Source organism: Phragmites australis, chromosome 21 (assembly GCF_958298935.1).
Source record: "Phragmites australis chromosome 21, lpPhrAust1.1, whole genome shotgun sequence".
Taxonomy (NCBI): domain Eukaryota; kingdom Viridiplantae; phylum Streptophyta; class Magnoliopsida; order Poales; family Poaceae; genus Phragmites; species Phragmites australis.
The window spans coordinates 20,527,418-20,553,508 of record NC_084941.1 but is presented as its reverse complement, the minus strand read 5'-3'; the positions used below and the strand labels follow the sequence as shown (position 1 = coordinate 20,553,508).

Below are 26,091 nucleotides of genomic sequence, written 5' to 3'. Positions count from 1 at the left end.
AATATCTTGCTCTTAGATGTTGTGTCATCCTCGCTGCTCTCTGAATCAACGTCACTCAAGTTGACTTATTCAAGCGCTGAAAGAACTCGATGCACAACCTTGCAGTTGAGAAAGCTCTTTTTCTCCTTGTTGTTGAACGATCTCTTCTTTTTCTCCTTCTCCTCTTTTGATGCTTTATCTGCAAGCTTAGGACAATGGGAACAAATGTAGTTAAGATCACCACATTCATAGAATCTTTGAGGACCTCCACTTCCTTTCTTCCTCATACTTACACAACTGAGAACCAAGTAGAAAGCAGTGCTAAATCTTCTTCAGGAATCAACTCAAGCTGATCATCGGTTAGTGAAGATATAGAAGATAATGAAAAACTTGATGAAGAAGATTCAATATGAAACATGCTGGGTTGAGAGACCAAAGCAATTGATTTATTAACATTTTTCCTAGCAAAAACATCTAGTTTATGAGTTTTCAATTTAGAATAAAGTACACCTAATGTAAGTGAACTCATGATACTAGATTCTCTAATAGATGTAACTTTCATCTCCCACACTGACATATCTAAAGCTCCTAGTAATTGACGTTCATTCTCAGCATCAGTATATGTAATATTAACAGCACACAAATTACTAAGAATTTTATTAAACCGAGTAAAGAAATCATCTAGTGACTCACTAGGCTTCATCTCAAAACGCATGTAATCTTTCTTAAATAAATCTGTAATACCTCTTTAATAGTATTTGAACCTTCATGATAATCACAGAGTGCTCTCTATACCTCATACGCCGATTTGAAATGTATTACTCGATCGAAGTCGCTCCTTCCCAAGCCTCGGATGATCAGGTTCCTTACCTTGCTGTTTGCCTCGACATGAGACATGTTATGTGCCGTCACTTCATTATTCTCAAGGACCACACATGGCTTGTAGACCTTTTCCCAAATTGCAAAGCCCTGTTCTTGAATGTAGGCCTCATCTTCGCCTTCTAGAACTGAAAATCAACTCCGTCGAAAACACAAGATTTTGTGGAATACCTATCTGAAGCTATGTTTCTAATTACCGATTAAGATCAATTAGAAAGGATTAAGGCTCTGATACCAATTGTAGGACCGAATATGCGCAAAATACCCAATCAGATGGGGGTGAATAATTGCGGAAACCAAATTCAAAGATTAACTCACCTAAATCAAAACTCGATTTATACTCGGTATTCCACTCAAAACAGATTGCACAAGCTCTAGTAAAAACGATGTAGAGAAAGATCTGCTGGTCGGATTGCTCTCAATCTAGGTCAGCAAAAATTAAATTCAAATATGAAACTAACCTAACAAAAATCGAGTAAATTTGATGTGTGGATCAAAAGTTATTCCTAGTCTAAGAAGACTGTGTCAATCAGAATCGAGTAGATCAAAGCCTAATTGAGTTGACAAAAAAGCTACTTGAGATCAAACCAAATCCACTCAAAATTTTCTCAGATCAAATACTAGATATTCTAGCAAGGTTTTGAAAGGATTAAACCAAGATGAAACTTCATAGAAATATGAAATTAATTAAAAACCAAAACCGAGCTTGCAGAATATAGAACAGAGAGAAAATTTTAAATCAGCAACTCATCAACTTACGAAACTTTATTTTCATTGCATAGATGAGTTTACAAGATGCCTCTCCAAAGAATACAACAAAGATTTTCACGAAATCCCAAAATAGCTCTCTCTCAGGTTCGCTTTCTCTCTACTACGTTGTGCTGCCCTGTTCTGCGCTTACCTACCCAATACAACAGACCTCTCTATTTATAGGGTAGCCACACGCATAAATGTGACCGAATCGAACTACAACTCCCTGTCGTATTCAATCTGATCTCTATGCTCCTCTAATCACAAGAGGACAAACAACTTCTACTAATTAAGCTAATTAGCCAACAACACTTACGTAATCATGCATGCACATCTCCCATGCATACATGCATATATGTAACCAACTCAGAGTCCATCTCTGACACTAACTCTTGTCTCAAGTCCAGCCACCACACGACTCCCTCGTGCCTGCTCCGACTTGAACACGAGTTAGTCTTCACGTCCTCTCACAATCAGATCACCTCCTGCGTCCATCGCGAAGCCTTGTCTCCATATGCATTATTTTCTCAGCTCGAACATCCAGCATGACATCCTCGACCACCAGGACCTCAGTTCCTCCTGAACCTAGTCACCGAACCTCAGTTCCTCCCTGAACTAAGTTCGTCGATCCATCATCGACTACGTTCGCCTTCAAGCAACACCTACATATGAATCAAACAACAGTAGAGTATGAGCACAAGTCCTTCCCGACTTGACTCAAGATTAGTTCACGCAACACCACGCAAAATCCAAGCAAAACCAACACGCTAACATCTTAGCAACTCATGAACATCAACCAAATATCATTATGCTAAATCACTTTACTCTACCAATTTCATCAATCAAACCAATTTTTTATCACATGATCTCACAATAAGTATGCCACACTATTAAAAGGGATGCAACATAGAGCTAATTGTCGTGTCTCAGTGCTCAAGAGTTTCTAACCAAAACCAAAGTAAGAGTTCGCTCTAGGAGCCCGGTGCTAAAAATGTAGAAGTGCTCGAAATAGGTTTCGGAGAGTTCCTAGTTTGATCCTATGGGTTTAATATCATAAATTTAGTTGAGATGTGTAGTCCTCTGAATAAGCTTTTCATAAAGTCCAAAATTGTCAAAATTGGACTTGGGATCAAAAGTTATCGCCGTTTTTTAGAAGGTCAACTGTGTTATTTTGTTAACTGTGGAGACTCCGCACATTTTTGCGGAGACTCCATATTTTTTGTGCAGGGTCTGCAAATTCTAGGTCCAACAGATAGTTTTGGGGTTAACTCGGAACTACGGAGTGTCCACACCTTTTTGCGAAGTGTCCGCATTTCTCAGTTGTGATAGCTAGTTTTTGGGGGGTTGGGTATTTATACCCCCTTACCCCCTCCTTTGAGGGCTGCTGGTGCCTCCACAAAAATACCTCAAAGCCAAAGCCAGTTGTGCTTTCTCCACTCCATTTTAGTGTGAGATTTGAGAAGAAAAGTGAGTTAGGTTGAGAGATTGAAAGATTGAGTGCAAGAGAGCTAAACTCCATTCTTGAGCACTCGAGTTCATTGGCAAGAAGTTTGTGAAGCGTTTATTACTCTTGGGGATTCAATCCCCTAGGCGGCTAGGCATCGCTGGCGAGCACCCAAGGTTGTGGTGTGCTGCGGGTAGTTTGTGAAGGCTTCGATTTCGCCTCCACAAGGGAAGAAATCAAGAGTGGAATCCAATCTCAAGTGTGACCGGACTTGGAGAGGAAAAAGGTTGAGAGAGACCCAGCTAAAGTGTGATCGAGCCCCTCAACGGAGACGTAGAAACCTCTTGAGGAGGTGTCCAAACTTCGGGAAACAAATCACGTGTCTCCTATCTTGTTTCCTTGTTTTTGAGTTCTTGCTCAATATTTGTGCAGATTGCTCGATCTACTTTCTTGTGAGCTTTGAGTTGCAGGTACTTAGTGAAATAGGTTGGAATACATCCACTGGTGCTAGGTAATTCATGGATTTGATCCAAATTGAATTGCATTGGCACATACTTGAGTTTTCCCTGAAATCTCCGGAGTATCCGTAGATCTTTGCGGAGTGTTTGCACTTTTGCGGAGACTCCGGAAAAATCTGTGGACTGTCCACATATTACTAATCCGATGCTTTGAGTCTGTAAAAATTTTCAGGATACGCCTATTCACCCTCTCTAGGCGACATCGTTGTCCTTTGAGTAAGAACCTGTAATAACTATGAAACCTGATCAATACTCGGAGTACAAAAAGTCATGATTTCTCACTGAGGGAAAGATCCTTACCTGGATCTTGTTGTTCCTAATGTCCACCTGGACATCACACAGAGCCTTTAGGATGTCCTCGCGATGGCCCAGATACTAGTCGGTGAAGAGGAATTTAGCCCTATGGAAGACCACATCTTCCAAGAGCATTGGGCCTATGATGTAGAATGCCCATCAGTGATTATAATAATTCAGAAAATGAAGAGAGTTACTTGGATGTTGTGTTACTGTCCGATGTGCCCCTAGTCGGGTTAGAAGAACTCATGTGCTCCCACACCCAATGATCCCTGGCTTTCAAGGGACTGATCCGGTGCCAAATGAAGTCGAGCACCATGTCCCAAGCGGTCAATCCCCGCTCCCTTAGATTCGTGATCGCTGTGAGGATTGCTTGGACCTCGAGTGTGGGCTGGACTCTCATGGCCCAACATAGGCTCCTCTCCACCCGAGTACTCTTGTACTCGATGGTTTCTATACCTCGCACTAGCGGTAAAACTGGTGCTTATGCCACCCTGAGCATGAGGTATTGGGTGAGAAGGAGATGTACTTGCCGGATACCACACTCATGAGGGAAAACCTAGTCGAACCCGAGACACGATTAGACAAATTGATAGAACACATTGAGCAGAAGTTTTACCCCAATGATGGTCTCACATAGATGAACAAAGGTGATTATCTTGGTGATGGAGTTAGGGTTGAGGTGAACGAGGTGCACGCCATAGAACTCTAGAGACTTCACAAAGAAGTCGGGAGCCAAAAGCTAAAGTCTACAGTAGGCGAATTCCTCGAACATCATGAGCTCATCGGTATTCAGGGTGAGAAATGCTTCCCCATTTGCTGCCCTCCATGGGACTAAACTATGAGGAGGAAGTAGACCTTCCCTAGCGAGACTGTTTAGGTGGGAGTTCTTCATATTTGAGGCTAGCTAACCATCCAAGGAAAAAGACATGGTGGGCGATTTGAGAATGAGAGTTTAGGGAAGAAGATGATTATTTTTTGAAAGTGCGGGACTTGAGGGACAGAGATTAACATCCGCTTTCCACACCCGATTATAAGGTAAAGTAGGCTAGCAATAGTCCCCCCCCCCCCACAATGCCACAATTATCATGCTTGTGGCAATGGTAAAAATCCATGACTGCATCACCATGATTTGTCTTCCCTTTTTTTCTTTTATGACTGCAACTTGACATCTTGATTGGTCTTGGGAAGCAATGCACATTAAATGTGACGCTTCTTGAGGATGTGACAGCTGGTCAGTACTCAAGTGCCTTTAGCGACTAGAGTGGTTCCCTATCACATGGGTTCTGACTAAAATATTCCTATTCGGGGAAATCACTAACCAGGTGAAAGATCATGTTCAACCAAATGATTTCTTCTCGATCAGGAAGTACCCAACTTCAACAAGGGAATCAATACTCGGATGAACAAAGTTTTTAAACATTGGCACCATGGAAAAGCACTCAATGAGTACACATATAAGATTTGATAAGGTTCTTGTTTGTTAAGATGGCTAGAGACTTTACGTCAAAAGGTTCCCACTTGCACCACAAGATCCCCGAGTCCTAGTTCTTCGAACAACTTGGGATGAACAAAATATGAAAAAGGAAACCTAATAAAACAATCTACGCCTATGGTTCCTTCCTCTGGAGACACTAATGGGGATGAAGTTGCTCATCACTCCATTGTCATATGAGGAGGATGAAGACATCATTGTTGGAAGCTAAGAGGAAGTTAAGAGGAAGATGAAGGAGAGTTTTTGGCTCCAGTAGAAGAAGATTGGAGGATGTGGGCTTCTGAGATAATGCTTTGGACCTCTCCATTTATAAAGACTCACTACCTCATAGGCATTCTCTCTGCAGGAGGCAACGAAATGATCAAACATTAATGGTGGGTGCAACCTTTTGATTCAGGGTGCAGTACGACAAGAGTCGAAGTATATTAATTAATGATCTTTGGTCTCCGAAGAGGTCTGCCAAGGGTCTAATCATGTCAACTCCCCTCAAAAGTCACGTGTGTCTGATCGAACACTACATATAAGGATGGTAGGATAGAGGCTTTCCCAGAAGGGGCAATTATGTTCTTGCTCCTACTTTGTAGTGCAACTGTGAATTTGCCCTCCCTTTTCCAACTTTGTGATTTTACCACTCCTTTTTTCACAACAAAATTTCCATTTGCCCCTAGTTTAGGGTTCTATTAGGTAAAGCCAGATTAAATGAATTTAAAAAAGAAGAAAATAAAAAGAAAAATGGAAGAAAGACCAAACTACCCTCCCTTACCCATTCACCACCCATGAGTCCTCTATTCACCCGTGACTCTCTCTATCTCTCTCTCTCCCTCTCTCTCTCTTGGCAGCGGTGGCGCGCAAGCGAGGGGTGGCGCGGCCTGTGACAAGCAGGAGGGGGCGCAGGCGAGGGGCGATGCAACATAGGGCTAGTAGGACGGCAGCATCAGGCGCTTGCAAGCAGCTGAGCGACGGTGTGACGCGGGCATGGCAGAGCGGGCTGGGTGCAGCGGGCGCAGCCTGGGTGCAGTGCGGTGGTAGCTAAGTTGGGCACAGCACGTTGGGGCAGTGCGCATCCTGAACCCTACGTCCAGGAAGCCGATCGGATTCGCAGCTCCACCATCGTAGACCTTGGACTACTGCACCCCGACTGGCTCATCCCTATTCTAGCCCTTCCATGGAACAACCCTCTAATCCCCCCTCAATTAGGTGCCAGCTTTTGTTTCTAAAATGAGTTGTTGGTGGTGCTTGAACATAAGTGATCCATATGTGGTTTGGATGATGGATCTACTAGGTACGATTTTTTTCCCAATGACATATATATGTCAATGTCCTGCTCATGTATGTTGAATTTTGGTCATGTACCGATGTATCCCGCTTCTGGATATGGATACGGTTGATGGATGTGGTGGTTGCAAAATTGTATGTCCTAATTGTATCTTGGATTGCAATGCAATTAATAGATGGAAAAAAATAGACAGAGATAAAGATCCTAATTTTGCATGTGTCTTTGATTTCAGAAAACCTTCTGAAGCTTAGCCTCAACAAGTTAAGAGATGCACATGTTCAGAAAAGTACAGAGTTCGGAGAAATTTAGAGATGCACATGTTCAGAGATGCAAGTAGTATGTGATCGTCAGGTGTTGATATGTAGACCTTGAGCTAGCATTGACCGTTCATTTTGTATGTTACTAATATCTCATTTCAGGCTTGTATATTTTTTGTTGAAATTAAAACATTCAAATTCGATTCAATTTTGATTTGCCAAATGGATCACTTGTATAAATGTTGTGTATAACTGAAGACAAAACTATGCATGGACCAGCGCCTTCTTTATCTATAAAATCCTAGCTGTGTGCTTGTTAAAAAAAGTTTTAGTCCAAATTTTATGAAGACAAGAGCATTCACCTCCTAGCTGTGTGCTTGTTAAAAATGTTCAATGTTACAACCTCAATGTTACGGACTCTACATTTTCTCAGGTGCAGAGAACATTGAACTGTGATTCATGAGTTGTAAATTATTGTCGAAATTCTATCAAAATCTAGTCAAAATTTGATCAAATTTTAAATATATGCAAAATTGGTTAAACTTTGCTATCAAATTCATTCAAAATTCTTTCAAAATATGTCAAAATGCTTGATGTCAAAATAGGGGCAAAATCACAATGTACTAAGAAATGTAGGAGCAATGGTGCAAGGGCATACATATATGTTTATAGCTCAATTCACATAGTTAACTGCCCTTAACAGAATAGGGGCAAATGAAATCTTCAGTTTGAAAAAATAGGGACAAAATCATAAAGTCAAAAAAAGAGGGTAAAATCACAATTGCACTTCAAAACAGGGGCAGGACCACAATTGCCCCTTTCCAGAATTTCCAACAAAAGTTCAAAATATTGCAACTCGATTCGGTTGAAGCCTCTTCTAGGTGGACCCATCTCATGCAATCGAAGAAGTTCCCGATTAGGAGGTATGCAGTCTAAGGAAATTTCTGACTGAGATAAATGACCAGCGACCCTCTTCTAAGCATAGTTGCCAGGGGGGGGGGGTAGCAGACGAGGACATGTAACTATTATTTTATATTCTATAAATACCATATATCTATAAATGGCATATGAGGGTGATCCGTATCCCACTTCATCTGGGGCTAGTCATAGCTGCCATGGATTAGGGTATAATGACAATATACAGGAAAACTAATCATATCAAATAGGGAAGCAATCACCTATTCAAGAAAGATTCCTAGATACTCGAGAGTATAATAATACAGAAAGATTATGCTAGGAGGAGTTCGGGTAGGTCACGCCCAAGTTCCCCCAACTATAAAAGAAGGGGAGGGGGCACATCCAAGGCATCTCGATCTCAATCTAAATCCTTACAACAAGAACCTCACACCTTCATATCTCCGAAATCGCAAACCCCCAAGCAAGTCTAGTTGGATAAAACACCAACAACCATCAAAAGATCCACAGTAGAAGCAACCTTGATCCAACCAGATCTTCAGTAGTAGGAACACAAAAATATGTGTTGTTCTTAGGGCTAGATCCACATATATCATCCTTTTGTGCTTTGTGATCATAAGAGTAAGGTAATGTAATGCCCCAAAAATTATATAAATAAGTGTTGACTGGACATTTTAAAGAGGATAAGAAAAGTTGACCTTTTGACCCGTCACTCGGATGGACGATTGGAGACCACAGATGCGTAGGGCTCATCGAAACAATTCCATTTGACTACTCGCATGTTATGTTCGGACTTCGAAATATGAAGCTGCGAATTGGACGCTTGAGATTCAAAGAGAAAAAAAAAAGAGACCGATCCTTTTCTTCTTAACCCTAGAGCCCTGCTCTCTCCCTCCCCACAACAGCAGCCGCCCTACTTTCTTCTAAACTTCACGTAGAAGGAAGAAAAGAGAGGGGAAAAGAAGAAAGAAAGGGGAGGAGATCAGGATGAGGAAGAAGGGGGCCGGCGCCCCTCTCACCTAGGTAGGAATTCCTCTCTTATTTTCCTTGTGCTGAGCTCCTCTCCATCCCCTCTCATCTGCATCTTGTGGAGTTGCTGGTTTGTGCAGCAGCAAGGAAGAAAGAGAAAGGAAGGAGGAGAAAGGAAAAGGGAAGAAGAAGGGAAGGAGAAGGAGGAGAAGAAAGAGGAAAACCCTGAGCTCTTATCAAGTTGCTCGTGGTTGCCCTAAGTGAGGATTTGCCACCCTAATCTTCTCTTTTTGGGTTGATTTTTGTGGTTTAGATCTTGAGTTTAGAGGGGGCTTAGGTTGAGGTTTGGTCGAAATCAGTTTCGTCCTCGTTCTGAAATCCGTCAGATTTGTGCAATCCCTGTTCAACATTTTTTTAGGCGTGTTAGCGTCTGAAATAAATTTTCCCACCATGTACAAAGTTGTAGGGAACTTCAATACCTTTCTTTTTGCACCAAGATTACCCTCATAGCCTCTGTAGTTTGAGATATATCATCGTTTCAACTTGACTGATTTTCTCTATCAAGAATCTGGATAATAGTAGATCAAACCAGTTTTTTTCCATCATATTGGAATAATTTTAGGGTTCGATCTGAAGCAAAGTTGTAGAGTTTTTCATAATCTTTCCAACGGCGTAGAGAACATTATCATAGAATGAGTAGAACTACATTCATGGCCTCTTAAAAGTTGTTGCTGTTGTTTTATCATCAGAAAGTTCAGTCATGTTCAGAGCGTGTTTTGGCCACCGTAGAGGCTTCAAATATAAAAAACTATAACTAGAAAGTGGTAGAAAATGGAGTTTTAAAGCTTCTGTGAACGTTTTAGAATTATTTTTGTATTAATTACAGGAAAAATGTGAAGGTTTCTGTTAGACTTTTCGGGACAGTTTTCAGTGCTGTTTTCAACAGCAGATTAGAGGCCCTTATTGACCTGATAAAAATATGGTTTCTCCACAAAAGATTTAGCCATTGTTGTGTAGTTTCCAGAAGTGTGTTTTTTTTTTTGCTATAATATCTGTTGCAGAAAAAAGATATGAAAATGTGAATCAATTGCAGAAAAAAGATATGAAAATGTGAAACCCTACTACTTTTATCGGTAGAAGGATGTATATGCTATTTTTGTGGTTCTCTTTTGAATGACGGCTTAGGGTGTTAGGATCATGTTTCCTATTGTATGTGCATGCTTGTATGAATGTTTTACTGAGGTGTGGTTCATAATCAGGTGGCGGTGCTTCTGATCGTGTTTGAAGGTTGTTAGTTGTATCGAAAAACGGCAAGTAAACATAGTGGTTGCTTTGCTGCTAGCTTTAACTGGTTATTCGTTCTACCTCCACCTAAATCATATGTTCAGAACCATGACTCATTTAATATGACCTGATTAATTGATGTTTTTGATGAGGTGAAGCACGATTACTTGTTTATATATGGTTATGTTGCCTTATGCTCTCATATCCATGAAGATTGTTATTATTGTGGTATATATGGTTGGTGAAGGCTATGAGGTGATATGGTATTTATAGTTTCATATTCATTCATTTGCATTGCACCTCACATGAAGTTATATGTCGTCGTTTGCTGGCCGCGACTTGTACCGGTACGCGCCGTACATTGCCCAAGGAGGGGTACGGTGCAGCTTTACACCTTGTTGGGTGTAAAGGCACTGGACATGCATTTAAATTGCATTTGCATTTTGCACTATTTAATTGAATTGTTTCCTATTATTGAAGTGGATGTTGAGAAGCGAATGCCTCTCCAGAAGATATGAGGATGTGGTTTAATCTTTTTAGATGAGGTTTATGATAATCTTGGATGTCTAACTTGGTTTGTTTCTATACTATTGTTACTCTCTTTTAAATCGATATCTAATGAACTTGTAGTTTAAATAGCTTGTTAAAGCAGTTTACTTGCTTTTATATCTCGCACCTCTTAATAACCTTTCCAGGTACTTGATGCTTGTTTGCTTAGTCGGGATGAGAGTAGCAACACTTCTACATGTTATAATCACACATATTAATGCAGTAGTGGTGTTGTAATATTAATGCAAGTGTTGGAGTTGTTTATCTCTTAGTGTTGCTTAGCATCGGTAAACTTATGCTTTAGTTTGCTTTGTAGGAGGTCAATTTAATGCCTTAATGTGTTGGTTATTTACTAGGATGCTTATGTGTTAGTACGCGGTTTTATTTATGCACCCTATATCTATGTTGTTGCTTCCGCGTTACCATGTTTTAGAGGAGGTGTTGCTGAAATTTTATAGTTTTGACAAGTCAAGTGGAGTAGTTTATAGTAACATTCTAGGTTTTTACGGTGTCTAGGGTGTTATAGGTAAGATAGGACATATGGCTATTATCTAACTCAGAGGCTTGAACCTACATAATTTGCGTCCCTCTTTGTGGTACTCTTTGGCGAGTATTCATGAATCCCTATTTCACTATTATAACAATAGGTCCTATACAAATCATCTACAATATATGATGCATTTTTTATACTCCAAGGTGTACATATTCCCCTTCTAACGGGTGTTCAAAAAGGAGTATATATATCTCAGAAAGTAGTGTCTGCTTCACTCATAAAGAGACGAACTATGGATCGAGCCAGCAGTTTATACTCTGGGAGTACATACTAGTTTTCTTAATATATATATATATATATATAGCATGACGTAAGTTAAATATTATTCCACGCGCCGGCACCTAGAGCAATCTAATCACTGGAGCGACCCAACAGGCCGACGGGCTGGAAAAGTAGGAAATTTCATCCTACAACTGGAAATTTCTTATTATAAAATAGGAAAATACACATTGTAAAACAGGAAAGTTAGAAAACACGTGTTATAAAATACGAGAAAACCCAATCCGTGATCGGAAAATATATGTTGTCGCGACTAGAAAATATATATTGTCATTACCAGAAAACGTTTTTCTGAGTGACTGAAAGTTATATGTTTACGTGATCGAAAAAATACATGTCACAATGGGAAAATATATGTTGCATGATGAAAAACATATGTTAGCGTGACCAGAAAATGGCTTGGCGTGATGGGAAAACATATGTCGGCGTAACCTCAATGATTCTTTGAGCACAACTCATGCTGCGCTTGAATGAGCGTAACCTCAGCTATATATACTTTCATACTAGCCAGTAGCCTCAGGAATGCTGGTCCTTCCCCTTGCGCAAATATTACAATACCAGCACACATAAATAGATGACCTGTAATATCATAGGTGCATACAAATATCACATCACAAGTTTATTCCGTTCCCAAAGTCAAGTCCAAAATGATACAAAAGCTAGAGAAATAGTCATTCAATCGGTGTTCGATTAGTCCCTATTTTTATCAACTTGTAGCAGGCATTACAATTATTAAGCAAAGGAGAATAATGATAGTATTTTAAGATCAGCCTTTGTGGTTCCTCCTTTTCTACTACTAGAACCCTTCTCAAAGAGGGAGAAATCAATTGAGTTAATAAAGGTTGAGCTGAATGCTTCCAAAGCATCCACATGATTTTAATACCTCCTCAAGCAAGACCTGAGTAACCATGAACCTGTTCATGTTATTCAAGCCAAGTTGAGTAAATACTAGACTTTCGACCCTAAAATAGTACGTACCATGCCATTGACATATACATAGGTGCAATGTATGCCTCAATTGAGCAAATATGTTTGCAGCATCATCATTCATCAATATGTGGCCTTGTATCATCAGCTCATATCAAATTAATCCTTATTAATCATTTGCGAAAAAACTATGACAATATAAGCAAATGAAATTAAAGTTTCGTCATTTGCATCAGAAAGTGGAGACACATATGGGCGAGAGAAAGTTCTATTGGAAAGTTTAGGACATATACATATCTACTACATGTAAAAACCATACCAGTAGAGCCCTGCACTCACCAAAGTTAAAAACAGTGATCTCCTCTTTTATCACTTGTATGTTCAAAGAGGAAAGCAAAATAAAAGGTATCTAAATTTTATCATTTGCAACTTCATATGTCTCATATTAAGGCACTAGTCAACATAGCTATCATATCGGTGGACTCTGATGTGGAGTAATACTATATTGTAGCCATTGCACACATTCTCTCCCTCCTTCTCAATTAAGGATTAGATAGAGTGTAAGAAGATGTTGAATGGACACATTAGCGGCATGAACTGCCATTTCATTATAGTTCACCTTTTGCTTCATCATCACAGGCCAACAAAAAACTGGCAGCAAAAAACCATAACAATATAAGCAAAAAAAATTCAACAACAATTTGGTATCATCATTTACTTATATATCCTCTATCTTTTCTCTCAATTGACGTCCTAGTTTCTGGCAGACTGAATTTCATCATAAGCGTGCAGAGTCCAAGGAACCTATGCATGCTCAGAAAGAAATTGACCATATTCCTGGAACTGGTCCCACAAAAGGTATCTGTATCAAGAAATGTTTCTTTGTGTCTTTTTCACCAGCTATGTTCATTCTTTTAAGATTGCAAATACTCCCTCCAGTGTCACCGCCTGTTGTTAACACGAAATAGTAGTGATAATGGACTATCACTACCTATTCTTTCCGGATAGACTATCACAACCAATTCTTGACACGTGTCGGTAGTTGTGGATTGTTGTTTCTGTAGTAGTGGGATTGTTGTTTCTGTAGTAGTGGCGAATCATAGAATGTAATTACAGTATCAGGAAAAAAGAATCATACTTATTATCCCGGTTTCACGTTTGAATTGCATGAAAATTATATCGTGTTCCTAAAGCTAGAAAGTAATCCACCGAACAAGTTTGAATTACTAAATGGTAAATATTAATATGACGGCAATTTTTGCATTTCACACTTCCTTGTACCTCCACGAGCTGGAGTGGAACGACGTTCAGCGAAAGTATTTTTGAACCCTAGTATGCAATGAAGTTTGGATGGGTGATATGATTAATAATTAATGAACGAGGCTTAACGATTGCTGCTGCCCACTGGTCAGCTGAAAAATGAGAAGGCCCGCAAGAGAGAACCAAAAGGCCTTCGTGATTCCTGCGTAACTGCAGCCGGTACCCCCTCCACTCAAGCTTACATGTGTAATCAAATCGGATACAAAAAGATATAGCTAATTCTATATTTTATTATATATTTTTTAAGTTAGAAACGAATAATGCTAGATAATTATTTATTCATCATGTATTCTATCCTACATTTTTTTTTTCAGAGTCAGAGTCGGAGTAGATAGTGCCGCAAGCTTTTGGTTAGTCGAATAGATAAAAAAAAAATTACTTCATTTGCATCCCACATAACACATTAAATAATAAAATGGTGCAATCAAATGTGCGCAGAGAGAGTAACCGTTGAGATATGAAAATAAGGGCATTTAGTATTATTTATACACAGATGAATGGCAATCTACTTATATATTATCATGTGTTTAAGTAAAATCACAATAGATTTTCTCGTAATATCTAACATTTAGATACTTCGGATAGATACTAGTCATCATATATCCTATCTTTTTTTATCTAGAGTCGGACACGGATAGTATCGGATATCCATTATTACATCCTATATTTAGTTCGCCAGCCTTCGATCTGTCGGTAGGACGGGAAATATCCATCCCGTTTTCACCCTTACTCAAGCCCCTCTACATAATAGCAGCCATTCCAATATTTCAGTAACCTAAGTACCAAACATAGTCCAAACGAAATAAGTGCCAAAATGAGGTACTCACCAATTCCTAAGCCCTATCTAATACGCAATAATTTAGTCTCTTATTCCTTATGCCCATTTTAGGAACTGGAAAATATCGAAGTAAACAAGGTGATGCTGATGAGTCTAGGAAGAATGGAATTCCTTTACAGATTAATGATGCACAAAAAGGAGTCTAGCTTATTTTTCCACAACTCAATACAATAAGTATTGGTTTCCTTGTTATTTTATTTGAATCAAAGTACATTTGCATTCATACAGTCATGTAAACACCCCTATATATCTACCTCTTCAAAACACGTCCTGAAAGAGGAGGAAGCCATTCTTTCACTTATGGAGGAAGGGAAGATGTGTGTGTAGGAGTTGGGGGCGGGTGGGTAGGAGGAGCAGGTTGCGGCACAGTACACACAAGAAACATAGAACTGCAGAAGCAGCATTACATCAAGGATATTTGACATAACCCACGCATTATTGCTTAGTCTTCAACATGGATCAACAGAAAAGAGCATCAGAATGAGAGATGCCTCTTGCTACTTGAAAGAGTTCTCGATGTCGATTACAAAGCGGTATTTCACATCCCGATTAACGAGCCTCTGGAGAGCCTCGTTGATATAATCCATCTTGATGATCTCAATCTCTGGATATATTTTTTTCGTTGCACAGAAGTTAACCATTTCTTGGATTACCTTTGTACCTCCAACAATACTACCAGATAGGGTTCGTGCACCTGAAAAATTTAGTTCAGGTTAAATCTAAATTTCTTTCCCTTCCTTTACGATATCTCTTTTCACATCGAAACTAACAAACTATGTAAGTATCAGAATGGAAAATTACCAGGATTAAGGATTGCAGGATGCACTTTGATCTCACTTGGAAAGCAAACTACTGCCATCACACCACCAACCTTAAGGAGTGAAAGATAGGGATCAAATGGATGGTCACCGGAAGCAGTATCAACAATGAAGTGCATGGAGTTTTTGAGGGACTGCAAAAACAAAAATCATACTGTCACAATCAGCTGTCAGTTTAAGTGGACCAAGCATAATTAAGTTCATTCTCGGCATTAGAGAACATCCATGCTCATCTGAAGAACTTAGATGCTAGGAACTAAAGCAAATACCAGTTCTTTCTCGAAAAGGTACTGTGATATTTTTTTTATCTTTGGCAATTAAACGATGGGATATAATTTTCCTTCGACATGAGGATTTGTTTTATTTTAACCATTTTTATTCTAATATTTTAATATTGACCCCTGCTAGACTTTATTTTCAAAAACTAAACCATTTGATCATGCTACTCGTCATTGCGTGACAAATAACTATTGTCACACCACCTATCTAAAAAGTTTCTTTACATCGCGTTTTTCTTCTGGTGTGACAATGTTGTCTTGTCGCGCCACTCACAATGGCGTGAACAAAAGGGTTAGTTCATGTAAATATAGCCTAGTATGGGTTAGTATTAAAATATTAGAATAAAAAGGTTAAATAAAAAAATCTCTCCACATGATGGTATCATACTACTAGCTTTTTTGTTGTTTTGCTATTATAGTAAAATTATGGTGATCTTCTTCAGAAGAAATGTGAGATATTAGTTGGTAAAACTGTGCAATGTGCAGGACCTCCATCTGCTGCGTGTTTGATGATATCACAAAATTGTCTGCTCCAAGAAGGTGTATGGCTTCATCTCTCTTTGATTCGCTTGTACTGAAAACTGTGACCTTAAGCCCAAAGGCTTTACCAAATTTCACTGCCATGTGACCCAACCCACCGAGTCCAATGACCCCAAGTGACTTTCCAGGTTGGTTCATGTTGTGTCGCATCATGGGAGTATAGACAGTTATACCGGCACACAGTAGTGGCGCTGCCTTTTCCAAAGGGTAGCCATCTGGTATCTTAAAGCAGTACCTGAAATGAAGTGTCAATGAATCAACAGAAGATCCAGTTTCCTTATCAGAAAGGCTGTATTCAACCACACTAAATGTTAAATATTTCAGTCGTTAGTACTAACCACTGATATGTGTTAAGGGAGGCACTACAGTGTGTGCATTGATATCTCAAAGTTGTCTGCCGGCTTTTAGCAGTTTAGTTGTTAAGGTTTTTGATCTAGTTTTCCTAATAAATAGGGTTAATTTTTTTGTTCTTTAATAATATTGGTATCACTGGTGCCGTCCTTTAGAAAAAAATTGTGCGTACAATATGTGCTGTTAACACGTTTTAATGTAGATGAAAATAGCTGGTAAGCAATAATGCACAAATTTTACTCAATCTCGTAAGAAGCTACGATTCATCCGAACATGACTCTGTATTAATGTAGATGGAATGACAGTGGAACACAAGAACACTAAGTATTATCAATAACAGAAACAACATCCAATTAAAATAGTATTGGCGTACCTTTCGTGGACTACAATATGAGTGGAATATCCTCCCTTTGTGACAGTGCCATCTGTATCGATTCTGTTGAAAGTAAAAACTGTTTTTGGGCAGTGGTTTTCTAGTGAGCTATTGCAGTTCTCACAGTCTCGGCATGAGTTCACATATGTTCCGACACCTACATGGTCACCCACTTTAAATCCCTTGACTTCTGAACCAACGTCAGTTACAACTCCAGCTATCTCATGCCTGCGCAAATCATATTATTGACGCCAAATTTAGTACATATAGATTTTGGACAACATGCAACATTGATCTGAAAAGCTCACCCGGGAACCAAAGGGTACGCTGAATCGTTGTGCATATTTCGCGTCCAATTAACATCGGCATAACATACTCCACAGTGTGTGATCCTCAATGAAACATCATCACTCCGTACTGCTCTGGTAATTATTCAACATAACGTTCGCATAAGAAGCTATGAAAATGAAACCAATGAGCTAATTGTACAATGACATGCCTGTTGATATTTCTACTCAAATTTCTGTGATAGCATTAGACCTACAATGTTCACTGAATTCCTCGTTGTTAGCATCGAAAGAAATTTCATGCTCAGTTTGTGATATGGTACAAGTGAAAATATGTACACCTCCAGTTCCACCATCGATATCCACATAAAAAAATCAGCATGAAACTCCCTGAAAACTGAACTTCAGCAAGATGTAAACTGAACTTCAGAAGAACATAGTTGATTTTTTAGGTGAAAAATAGTTGAATTTAGCAAGAAGTTAATATTCAGAAGAATAAAAAATGTATTCACGAAACTAAAAGGGATGTATCGAATTAGGAATTGAGCCTATTTTCTTTTTAATGCAAAATCACCTAGTTCCTCCTAGGTTCTTGTACTTTTTTCCCCTAAAAAAAGGAATTATTTCAAGTTACCTGCGGTTAAACTTGTACGGCGAGAGAATTCCAGACGGATCTCTTGCTGCCCAAGCGCTACAGTTGCCGTTCTCAGATTCAGAAGCCATGTCAATTGAACTGGATAATTAATTGAAGTCAAGTCAGAGAGAATAAAAATAAGGCGCAGCTCTAACACAAGCAGGGCTAATCTATAAACTGCTGCCCGTTTTAGTGAAATCACTGCACCTTTTCAGTCAGTGACTCACTGTATACACCATTCACAACAAAAGCATTCGGAACACTATCAAACTTCAACCCAGGGGAAGCAATTTGACATTCCTAATTGTTACGAGGGGCAAGTAATAACATTAGAAACTACAAGCTTCAGGCCATCAGGGAAATCCAAGTGACAAATAACAAAGATTTCTTCTCTTCTTGGCGCAGCCCTAAAGAACCGCCGCACAGGACGCTGGCGAGAGACGGCCAGTAAAACTGTGGGAAAGGTGAGGCAGGCTAGGGAAGAAGAAACGCTTATTACCTCTCCCTCGATCGATTCTTCTCCTTCCGGCCGTCGCGCCGCACTCCTCCTCGATGATGGACGGTAGGCCGGTAGCGAGCGGAGAGCGGGACGTGGAAACCTCCCGACTGCGAGTTGTTTTATTGTTGGAGGAGGATGCGCAGCACAGGGGTGGGGAAGCGGCTGCGACAGTGGTGACGTCGCCTGGCGATTGACACTTGACAAAAGTGCGCATGCGCATGCGTCAGCGTTACATGCTTTAATTTTAACTCACCCGGCCAATCAATCTCAGTCTAGTGCTGTGTCTATTGGCACTGCATAACAGGTATGATCTGGTCCGATATGTATAGGCTTGGCTATTTTTTATTTTCTATATTATTTTTTAGCTTTTTTAATCTATTTTTTATATTTTATCTCATTTTTTTTAATCTATTTTCTATATATTTATAATTGTGTAGCTATTTTTTAATTTTATTGGGCCGGCTATGCTGACTGGCTGCCTGTGGCGTCATGCTCGCTGTGCCGACCGTGCTGCCAGGCTAGCATGGCATAGCACTGTTGCCGACGGGTCGTGCCGTGGGCCGAGAAGGAGGCACGCAGGTCAGCACGGCACGACTCGTTACAGTCGTTTGGACCGTGCCGTAGCCAGGTCATGCTCGTGCAAGACCGGCCGAAGTGACCCATTTGACCACTCTAGTTTGGGGGTTATAATAACCAGGTGGCTTGAAGCGTGTAACCTAATTTGTGTTCAACTGCTAAACTGCTAATCGAGATTACAAAATTACTGCCTGACTCGGTGGTAGGTGTGCCCGTTGTCGCCGCACCCGCCTGGGCTCGAACCTGAGCGTCGCACCTGCTCCCTGGGCCCCGACTTGGATCGGTGGCACTGGTGGGTCCCTCTGCTGGCCCATCTCATGAAAAGAATATATATTGGTGTTGTAAAATCACGTTGCCAACAGTTAGATCTTACTCTCTTCATCTCTCATGATCAACACTCTAAATAGTAGATACAAACACAAGTAGACAAAGGTGTAGAAGGAGGTCTTCTTTCTTTTTTATTTAGTATAATGATATATACAATATTTCTTCTCTTCTCTGTTATATATGGTTCTACTGAGATGGAGTCTGTCGAGGATTTATACATAACTGCCTATTATTTTACGATATGAAAAATAGGGATACCGAGCGTAATTTATCTGGTTTGCTAGCCGAATATATAAGAATCCTTCCTAAATAGAGGATGGTTTCTAAATTTGATACGATTAGTTTCTTTATACTTTATTTTTATATCATAATCTATGGTGACTATGTATCGAATAGGATATAGACAATCCTCGTATACTTTTTTATAGATAAACAATTTTTATAAAATATGTAATATTAATTATATATTTTTATCATCTATCTCCTCAACTCTACTCACAGCAGGGTCGTTGGTCCTTCGGGTTGACAGGGAATTCCTCCGGGCCACAGTCATTCTACGTCTGCATGGAAAGAGTCCTCCAGGAAGAGTCTTCGATCAACCCGAGGCGTGGTGTTCAAACTTCTTTGGTTAGAAATCCCAGCAAGTCCTCGGGTTTTCCATCTTATCTGTTCTACTAGTTGGACAAACGTGACTTCTGCATGCTTTGGCAGTTTATATGATTTGACCCATGGCACACCTTTTTGGAAATTGGATCATTAATTGGCATGATTTGGCCGCCGTTAATGTCTTGATGGCTCCGTCTTCCCGTGAGAAGAACACCTGTAGAGTTGTGAGCCTTTATAAACAAAGAGCCTCTGGGCGTTATCTCATAAGGCCTTATTTAAGCTAATCGCATTCCGCTGCCGTATCCACGTGCCTGACAGGTTTGTTGCTCGCTACTCGCCCAAAATAGTTTCAACGGAATCGATAACTATGCTTTTTCAAAGCTACAGGGAAGCGGATGGCGTTTGGAGATCGGTAAATATGCGGACGGAAACCGACCATCGTATTACTGTGCACTGAGTATGTATATAGGTTCGACGGAAGGAGGGAGAGTAATAGAAGGAAAGAAATAAGGTAGCTGTTGGAGATAAAAAAAAATAGATGATACTGTAATAGTATTAGAGGATGTTGTAATAGTGTTATAAGAGATGAATTTTTAGAGTATTTATTGAAGATGGTCTAAACCTACGGTTTCCAACTTGTGTGCAAAACTCTTTCTTCTTCCTCCGAGCTTTCTTCTTCCTCCGAGCTCTCCTTGATCATGGCATCCTCGTCTTAGTCTTTCTCGAGGGACTCAAGTGTGCTACCAATTGGGACCTCCAACAGCTTCGCCGATGGGACTGCTGCCTCGATCACTGATCTCGCCACTAGACACTCCCCTCCCTCCCTTACTCAGTCGAGCTCCATCATCGAGCGCGTCATTGCTTCCTTTGACGATGAAGATGAACCTATAGCTGCTAAGTCTGAGTAGCCAACGGAGCTTGCCACTATGGACATCCCGGCTCCCTACCGGGAGGAGATTGATTGGGACCTCCTCGTGGAGGAGGTCGGGTAGGATAAGGAGCAAGAGGCTGGGGCGAAGAGAAAGGAAGCCGAAGAATCATCCAGTTCCTCACCACGGTGTAGCTAATTTCATCATAAATTGCTCCGAAGGAAGGAACTTGAATCATAGACTTTTTTATACTTTTTCTTTCTTTTTATATTTTGTTCATCTGAGTTGCGGAAGAACCGGGACCAGAGGATGTTATGGTGCTAGTAAGCACCTTTTGAACTATGATTGATAAGGTACGACTTCTCAAAGAATAAGAAAGATAAAAATACTAACTACATGTGAAATTATGTGATTAAGATTTTTTCTAGAATTTTCTAAAGCAATCTATGATTTTCTAGGATTTTATAGAATTTATTTGATTATAAAACTATATAGAAACATTAAAAAATTAAAACTATTTTCTGAATCAATTCTATTTTTAGAATTATTATTGTACAGAAAAAGTAATTACTTCATAATATATATGATATATGACATCATTACGGAATTAAAACAAATAAGAAAAAGCACTGCTGACTGTGTATATACGTATGGATGTTGACTCAGCATAGTGCGCTGACAGATCAGCACTTCGGCTGATATGGCATGGTTGATATGGCTGTTAACAGCGTTAAGCGCCCGATGGACGTCGGCGTTAAGTCCATTAAATTCTGATCGCCCGATTTAGATCTGACAGTCTAGATCTAAACTAATGAACCGATATGTTATCGTCTAATCGCGACCACACATGAAAGATTGGACAGCTCATCTTGATTGGCTTCGCTCCCGACATGCGAGACGGCGACGCAGAGGATTCCCGCGGCGGCGCGACATCAGAAGATGGCCGGAACCTCGTCATCGTGCTCCGACAGCTCCGACGAGCGGTGGAAAATGTTCAAGGGCTCACAGCAAAATCGTCCAGGGGACATGTTATCATCGGCGAGGCTCTAGCGAGGCTAGCGATGACCAACGGTGGTGGCGACTTTCAGAGCTCATCGAAAATTGCTCCTGGCGGTTGATTCGTCTCTATTTGTTGGGTAAAAGACGTGGTATGTCATTAATTGGACCCCTAGCCATCCATATATAGTTGGGAGGCGAGGTAGAGTCCTAATCATGTCCGGCTAGGGTTTGAGAGTCCAGCAGCCTCACGTCCTTGATCTGAGTACGGGTTTGGGTTTCAACCCGGCTTCGGTGCAGATAAGTTGGGAAAAAGGTCCACGTGCTCATCAAGAACTCATCCAAACATCTTCCAGATGTTTTCCCCCTCGCTCGATTTGAAAAGGGCAGGGCGGCCGATGGCTTTGCTTTGAACTCCAAACTACCTTTTGAGCCTGGCTTCATTGGAGATAGGATGGGCAGAACTTCGTGGAGTCTTCAATGATTCAGTTTGGGTGGTCCTCACTCGATCTCTGCCTTCAATCTGCCCAGCTCAATGTGATCCTCTCGTTGTTGTTTCCTTGTCAGACGAGAACAGAGAAGAAGAGAGCGAGAGGAGGAAGATGAGGTCCGGCCGGGCCTCGACATCACGTGGACGGAAACAGACCAAACAGGTCGTCTTGTCCCAGGCCGACTTGAGAGAAGAGAAAGAGGGAGAGACCAGGCCAGCTGACCGACGGGCCGAGAGGGGGAGAACAGAGGGAGGGGAAAGTGGGCTGGAATGAGATCGTCGGCCCTTTTCCTTTTTCCTTTCTATTTTCCTTTTCTATTTCTTTTTATACTTGTATGTGTACACATACATGTATATGATATGTTTTCACATACAGTACACATACATATATATGTACATATATACTCAACTAACTTAAACATATATATATATATATGTATGTATATATACCTATATATATATATATACATATATGTACTTCTCTTTTGGTTCTATTACCGTTGGGGGAATGGTACCATATTAGTACCCCCATCTGACTTCAGCCACCCTTGGCCAACACCCAGATAAGAATTGGTAATGCTAACATAACAATGGAGTTATCTTTAAAGTTGTCTTGTAGAAGTAGAGCCAAAGGGATAGCCAACGCAAGGCGAGAGGCTCGAATGCCGAGTCTTCAGTCCTTGAAGGGTGAGAGTCGCTAGAGGCATCGATGAAGCCCGAAAGAGCCATTTGGCAAGGAGTGAAGGTCCCCAAGGCTCCCACGCCTCAACCGGAAGGACGAGGGTCACCGAAGGCGTAGACAAGGAGCGGAGGACCACTTGACGGAGGACAAAGGGCTCAAGGGGAACGAGGCCCAAGGAAAGCTCGAACGTGGCCAATCATGCCACCGAAGGGCTGATTGACATGTTACCAGCAAACACGTGTCACATCCTAGGATGATATAACTTGTAATAGTGTAGTGTATGTAATACCCTTCGAATATTCTAAGAACATTCTAGGGAACAGGGGATTAATGTAATATGAATTGGAGTGGTTGTAGTATGACTATAAATATCTCCACCCTATTGATGTGATGGCATTCATAGTTATTATACCAACAAATACTACTTCACTGGATTGTGATTCAGGTCCCAACACTTACATTGCTATTTCCTTTATTGAAATAAAAATATTTTTTATTCATGTGAATTTGGGCTGTTACAAAACCAACCCCTTTAAGTGAATCTCATCCTCGAGATTTGGGCTGACCTCCAAACAGATGAGGACATTCTATTTTCAAATCTTCATCTTGTTCCCATGTTGCCTCATCCTCAGTGTGATGACTCTAGTGCATTTTGCACATTTGAATAACCTTCCTTCGTGTCACACATTCTACCATTTCTAGAATTTTGACTTGATATTTTGAATAATTTAGGTTTTCTTGTGGCTCTAGTTCCTCCAACGGTGACCGTTTCTCTGGCACTTGTAATCACTTTTTTAATTGTGATATGTGAAAAACATAATACCCATCTGCTAGCTTAGGTGGCAATTCCAACTGATAAGTCACATCTCCACGTCTAGCAATCACTTTAAATGGTACGATATACCAAGTTGCTAGTTTAACTCTAGCTTTGAAACGATGAAGTCCTCTTAAAGGTGAAACCCTGAGATACACATAATCTCCAATTTCAAAGTTAAATCTCGACAGTGATAATCTATGTAACTCTTCTATCTACACTGAGTAGTCTTTAACTTTTCTTGTATTGCTCGTACTTGCTTTTTAGTTTCTTTAAGAATCTTGGGTTCAAACACTTGACCTTCTTCGGTTTCACTCTAATGCGAAGGTGTTCTACACTTTGTTCCATATAATGCATTGAATGGAGCCTTTTGTAAACTTGATTGGTAACTGTGGTATATGAAAATTCTTCATAGGGCAAATTCTTATCCCAACTGTTATGATTGTGTAGAGTACATGCTCGTAACATATCCTCAAGTATCTGATTCACTTTTTCAATTTGTCCATCTGTTTGTGGGTGATATGCCGAACTAAATTTTGGTTCATGTTCAGGGATTCATATAGGTTTTGCCAAAACCTTGAGGTAAATTGGGTACGTCGATATGACACTATCGTCTTTGGTACACAGATGTGTTTTCCAAACTATATTATGTCTTTCTCATCGTCGGAGAATTTTGGAGCTTGCTTAGTTTAATATTCTACTTAATCTCCTTGATATGTTCATCTTCCACTTGCCCTTTTTGAATATTCTCATCCAAAGTAGGTTCTACTTTCATAGATACTGGTTCCATATCCATGATAGACCCTAAGTTAAGTCGTCAAAATTCCTCACACAAGGCTGGTTGAGCTTCTTGTAGTGTGGCCATATTGCAGTACGCTTTCTGACTTAACGCATCTGCAACTATGTTTGCATTTCAAGGATGATAGTGGATTCCCACATCATAATCCTTAATTATCTCCAACCATCTGCGTTATCTCAAATTGAGATCCGTTTGTGTCAATATATACTTCATACTCTTATGATATATATATATATATATATATATATATATATATATATTACTGATATTGTAAGAACTTACAATGTTATTGAATGATCATCAATAATCTATTAATGGCATTGATAAGAAGCTTGCGAGAACAAATACCACTTTGCAGTGACTCACTGATAGCATTGCAATGCTCAATACGCACTTTGATCTGTTGGTCACTCAACCCCCGAGAAACGGCCGTATGGACCCTCATGGTACAGCCCATGAACATGACGAGTCCGTCGTCGATGATGAAATTTTGAGGCAAGAATAAGATGCCTTTGATGCACGATAATGGGATCGATTAAACTTCAACCATCAAGGTATGAGAGGTAATAGTTTTCAACAACATAACCTACGTGTTAATGGTGATCCATTTGCTAAGGTTAAGTTTACTATACCATCTTTTGCGGGTGCCTATGATACTGAAAAAATACTTAGATTGGGAGATAACAGTTGAACAGAAGTTTAATGCTCATTTAGTTCATGAAGTGCATAGAGTTAGGCAAGCCACTAGTGAATTTAAAGAATTTGCAATTATCTAGTGGAATAGAGTATGCATCGATGGGTTAGCGCGTACTACATGGAATCTTTTAAAGGTTGCTATGCGTAACAGATTTGTCCCACCCTCTTTTAAACGTGATTTGCGTAAGAAATTACAGCGCTTAAATTAAGACGATGGATCCGTAGAAGAGTATTATCAGGAGCTACAAATTAGTATGTTACATTGTGATATTATTGGGAATGAAGAGACTGCAATGGCATACTTTTATGGAGGATTAAGACGTAAAATTTAGGATATAGTTGATTACAAAGACTATAATAGTATTCCTAGATTGTTCCAACTTGCATGTTTGACAAAAAAAGAATTACAGGGACGACAAGAAAGGCCCAGAAATAATTTTGGAAGCACGACTACTTCAAAATCAACACCGGGATAAGTCAAAATAATCCCACGTTCAGCTACACAGTCTGTTGCCCTTTCTCGAGTAGGGTGCGTTCAGTAGCACCTCCAACACCATCACTTGCTTTAGCGGTTAGCAAATCTGCTAATGTGCAGGCTCCAACCAAGCGCCCTTCTTTGGTTGCTTCTACAGGCCGTTCGATCGGAATTATATGCCACCGATGCAAGGGAATGGGCCACGTCATAAAAGTTTGTTAAAGTCAGTGAGCATACATTGCAACAGAAGACGGTGGGTATGTAAGTGCTAGTGATGTTGAGAATGAATATGCTCTTGCAGCTAACCATGCAGGAGATGAGGACAAACATGAGATAGAAATCGACCACGAGGAATAATTGAGTGTTGCTGCCATGAAGAATTATAGGATCCTCATTTTGCAGCGAGTGTTAAGCACTCAAATAGAGCAAGCGAAACAGTTACAACGCCATAATTT

At 40.2% G+C, this 26,091-nt stretch overlaps 1 protein-coding gene across 2 annotated transcripts; it reads right to left on the bottom strand.

The window, feature by feature from the left end:
- Positions 1-14,673: 14,673 nt before the first annotated feature.
- LOC133903948 (probable cinnamyl alcohol dehydrogenase 1) lies at positions 14,674-18,464 on the bottom strand. Of its 2 annotated transcripts, XM_062345445.1 has the most exons (7): positions 18,307-18,464; positions 17,808-17,906; positions 17,195-17,308; positions 16,887-17,114; positions 16,112-16,397; positions 15,328-15,478; positions 14,674-15,220 (listed from the first exon to the last, which is right to left on the bottom strand). In XM_062345445.1, the coding sequence occupies exons 2-7, from the start codon at positions 17,894-17,896 to the stop codon at positions 15,024-15,026; spliced, it is 1,065 nt and encodes a 354-aa protein (XP_062201429.1). In that variant the 5' UTR covers positions 17,897-17,906; positions 18,307-18,464; the 3' UTR covers positions 14,674-15,023. The 2 variants fall into 2 exon arrangements, with proteins under 2 accessions (XP_062201429.1, XP_062201430.1); XM_062345446.1 differs by lacking the exon at positions 17,808-17,906 and having other exon boundaries at positions 18,307-18,447.
- Between the last annotated feature and the right edge of the window lie 7,627 nt (positions 18,465-26,091).

Coding starts and splice junctions, on each gene's coding strand:
- LOC133903948 (XM_062345445.1), bottom strand. CDS start 17,896: ATGGCTTCTGAATCTGAGAACGGCAACTGTAGCGCTTGGGCAGCAAGA. Junction 17,115..17,194: donor GCGTACCCTTTGGTTCCCGG/GTGAGCTTTTCA, acceptor TGATTTGCGCAG/GCATGAGATAGCTGGAGTTG. Junction 15,221..15,327: donor TCCTGCAATCCTTAATCCTG/GTAATTTTCCAT, acceptor TAAATTTTTCAG/GTGCACGAACCCTATCTGGT.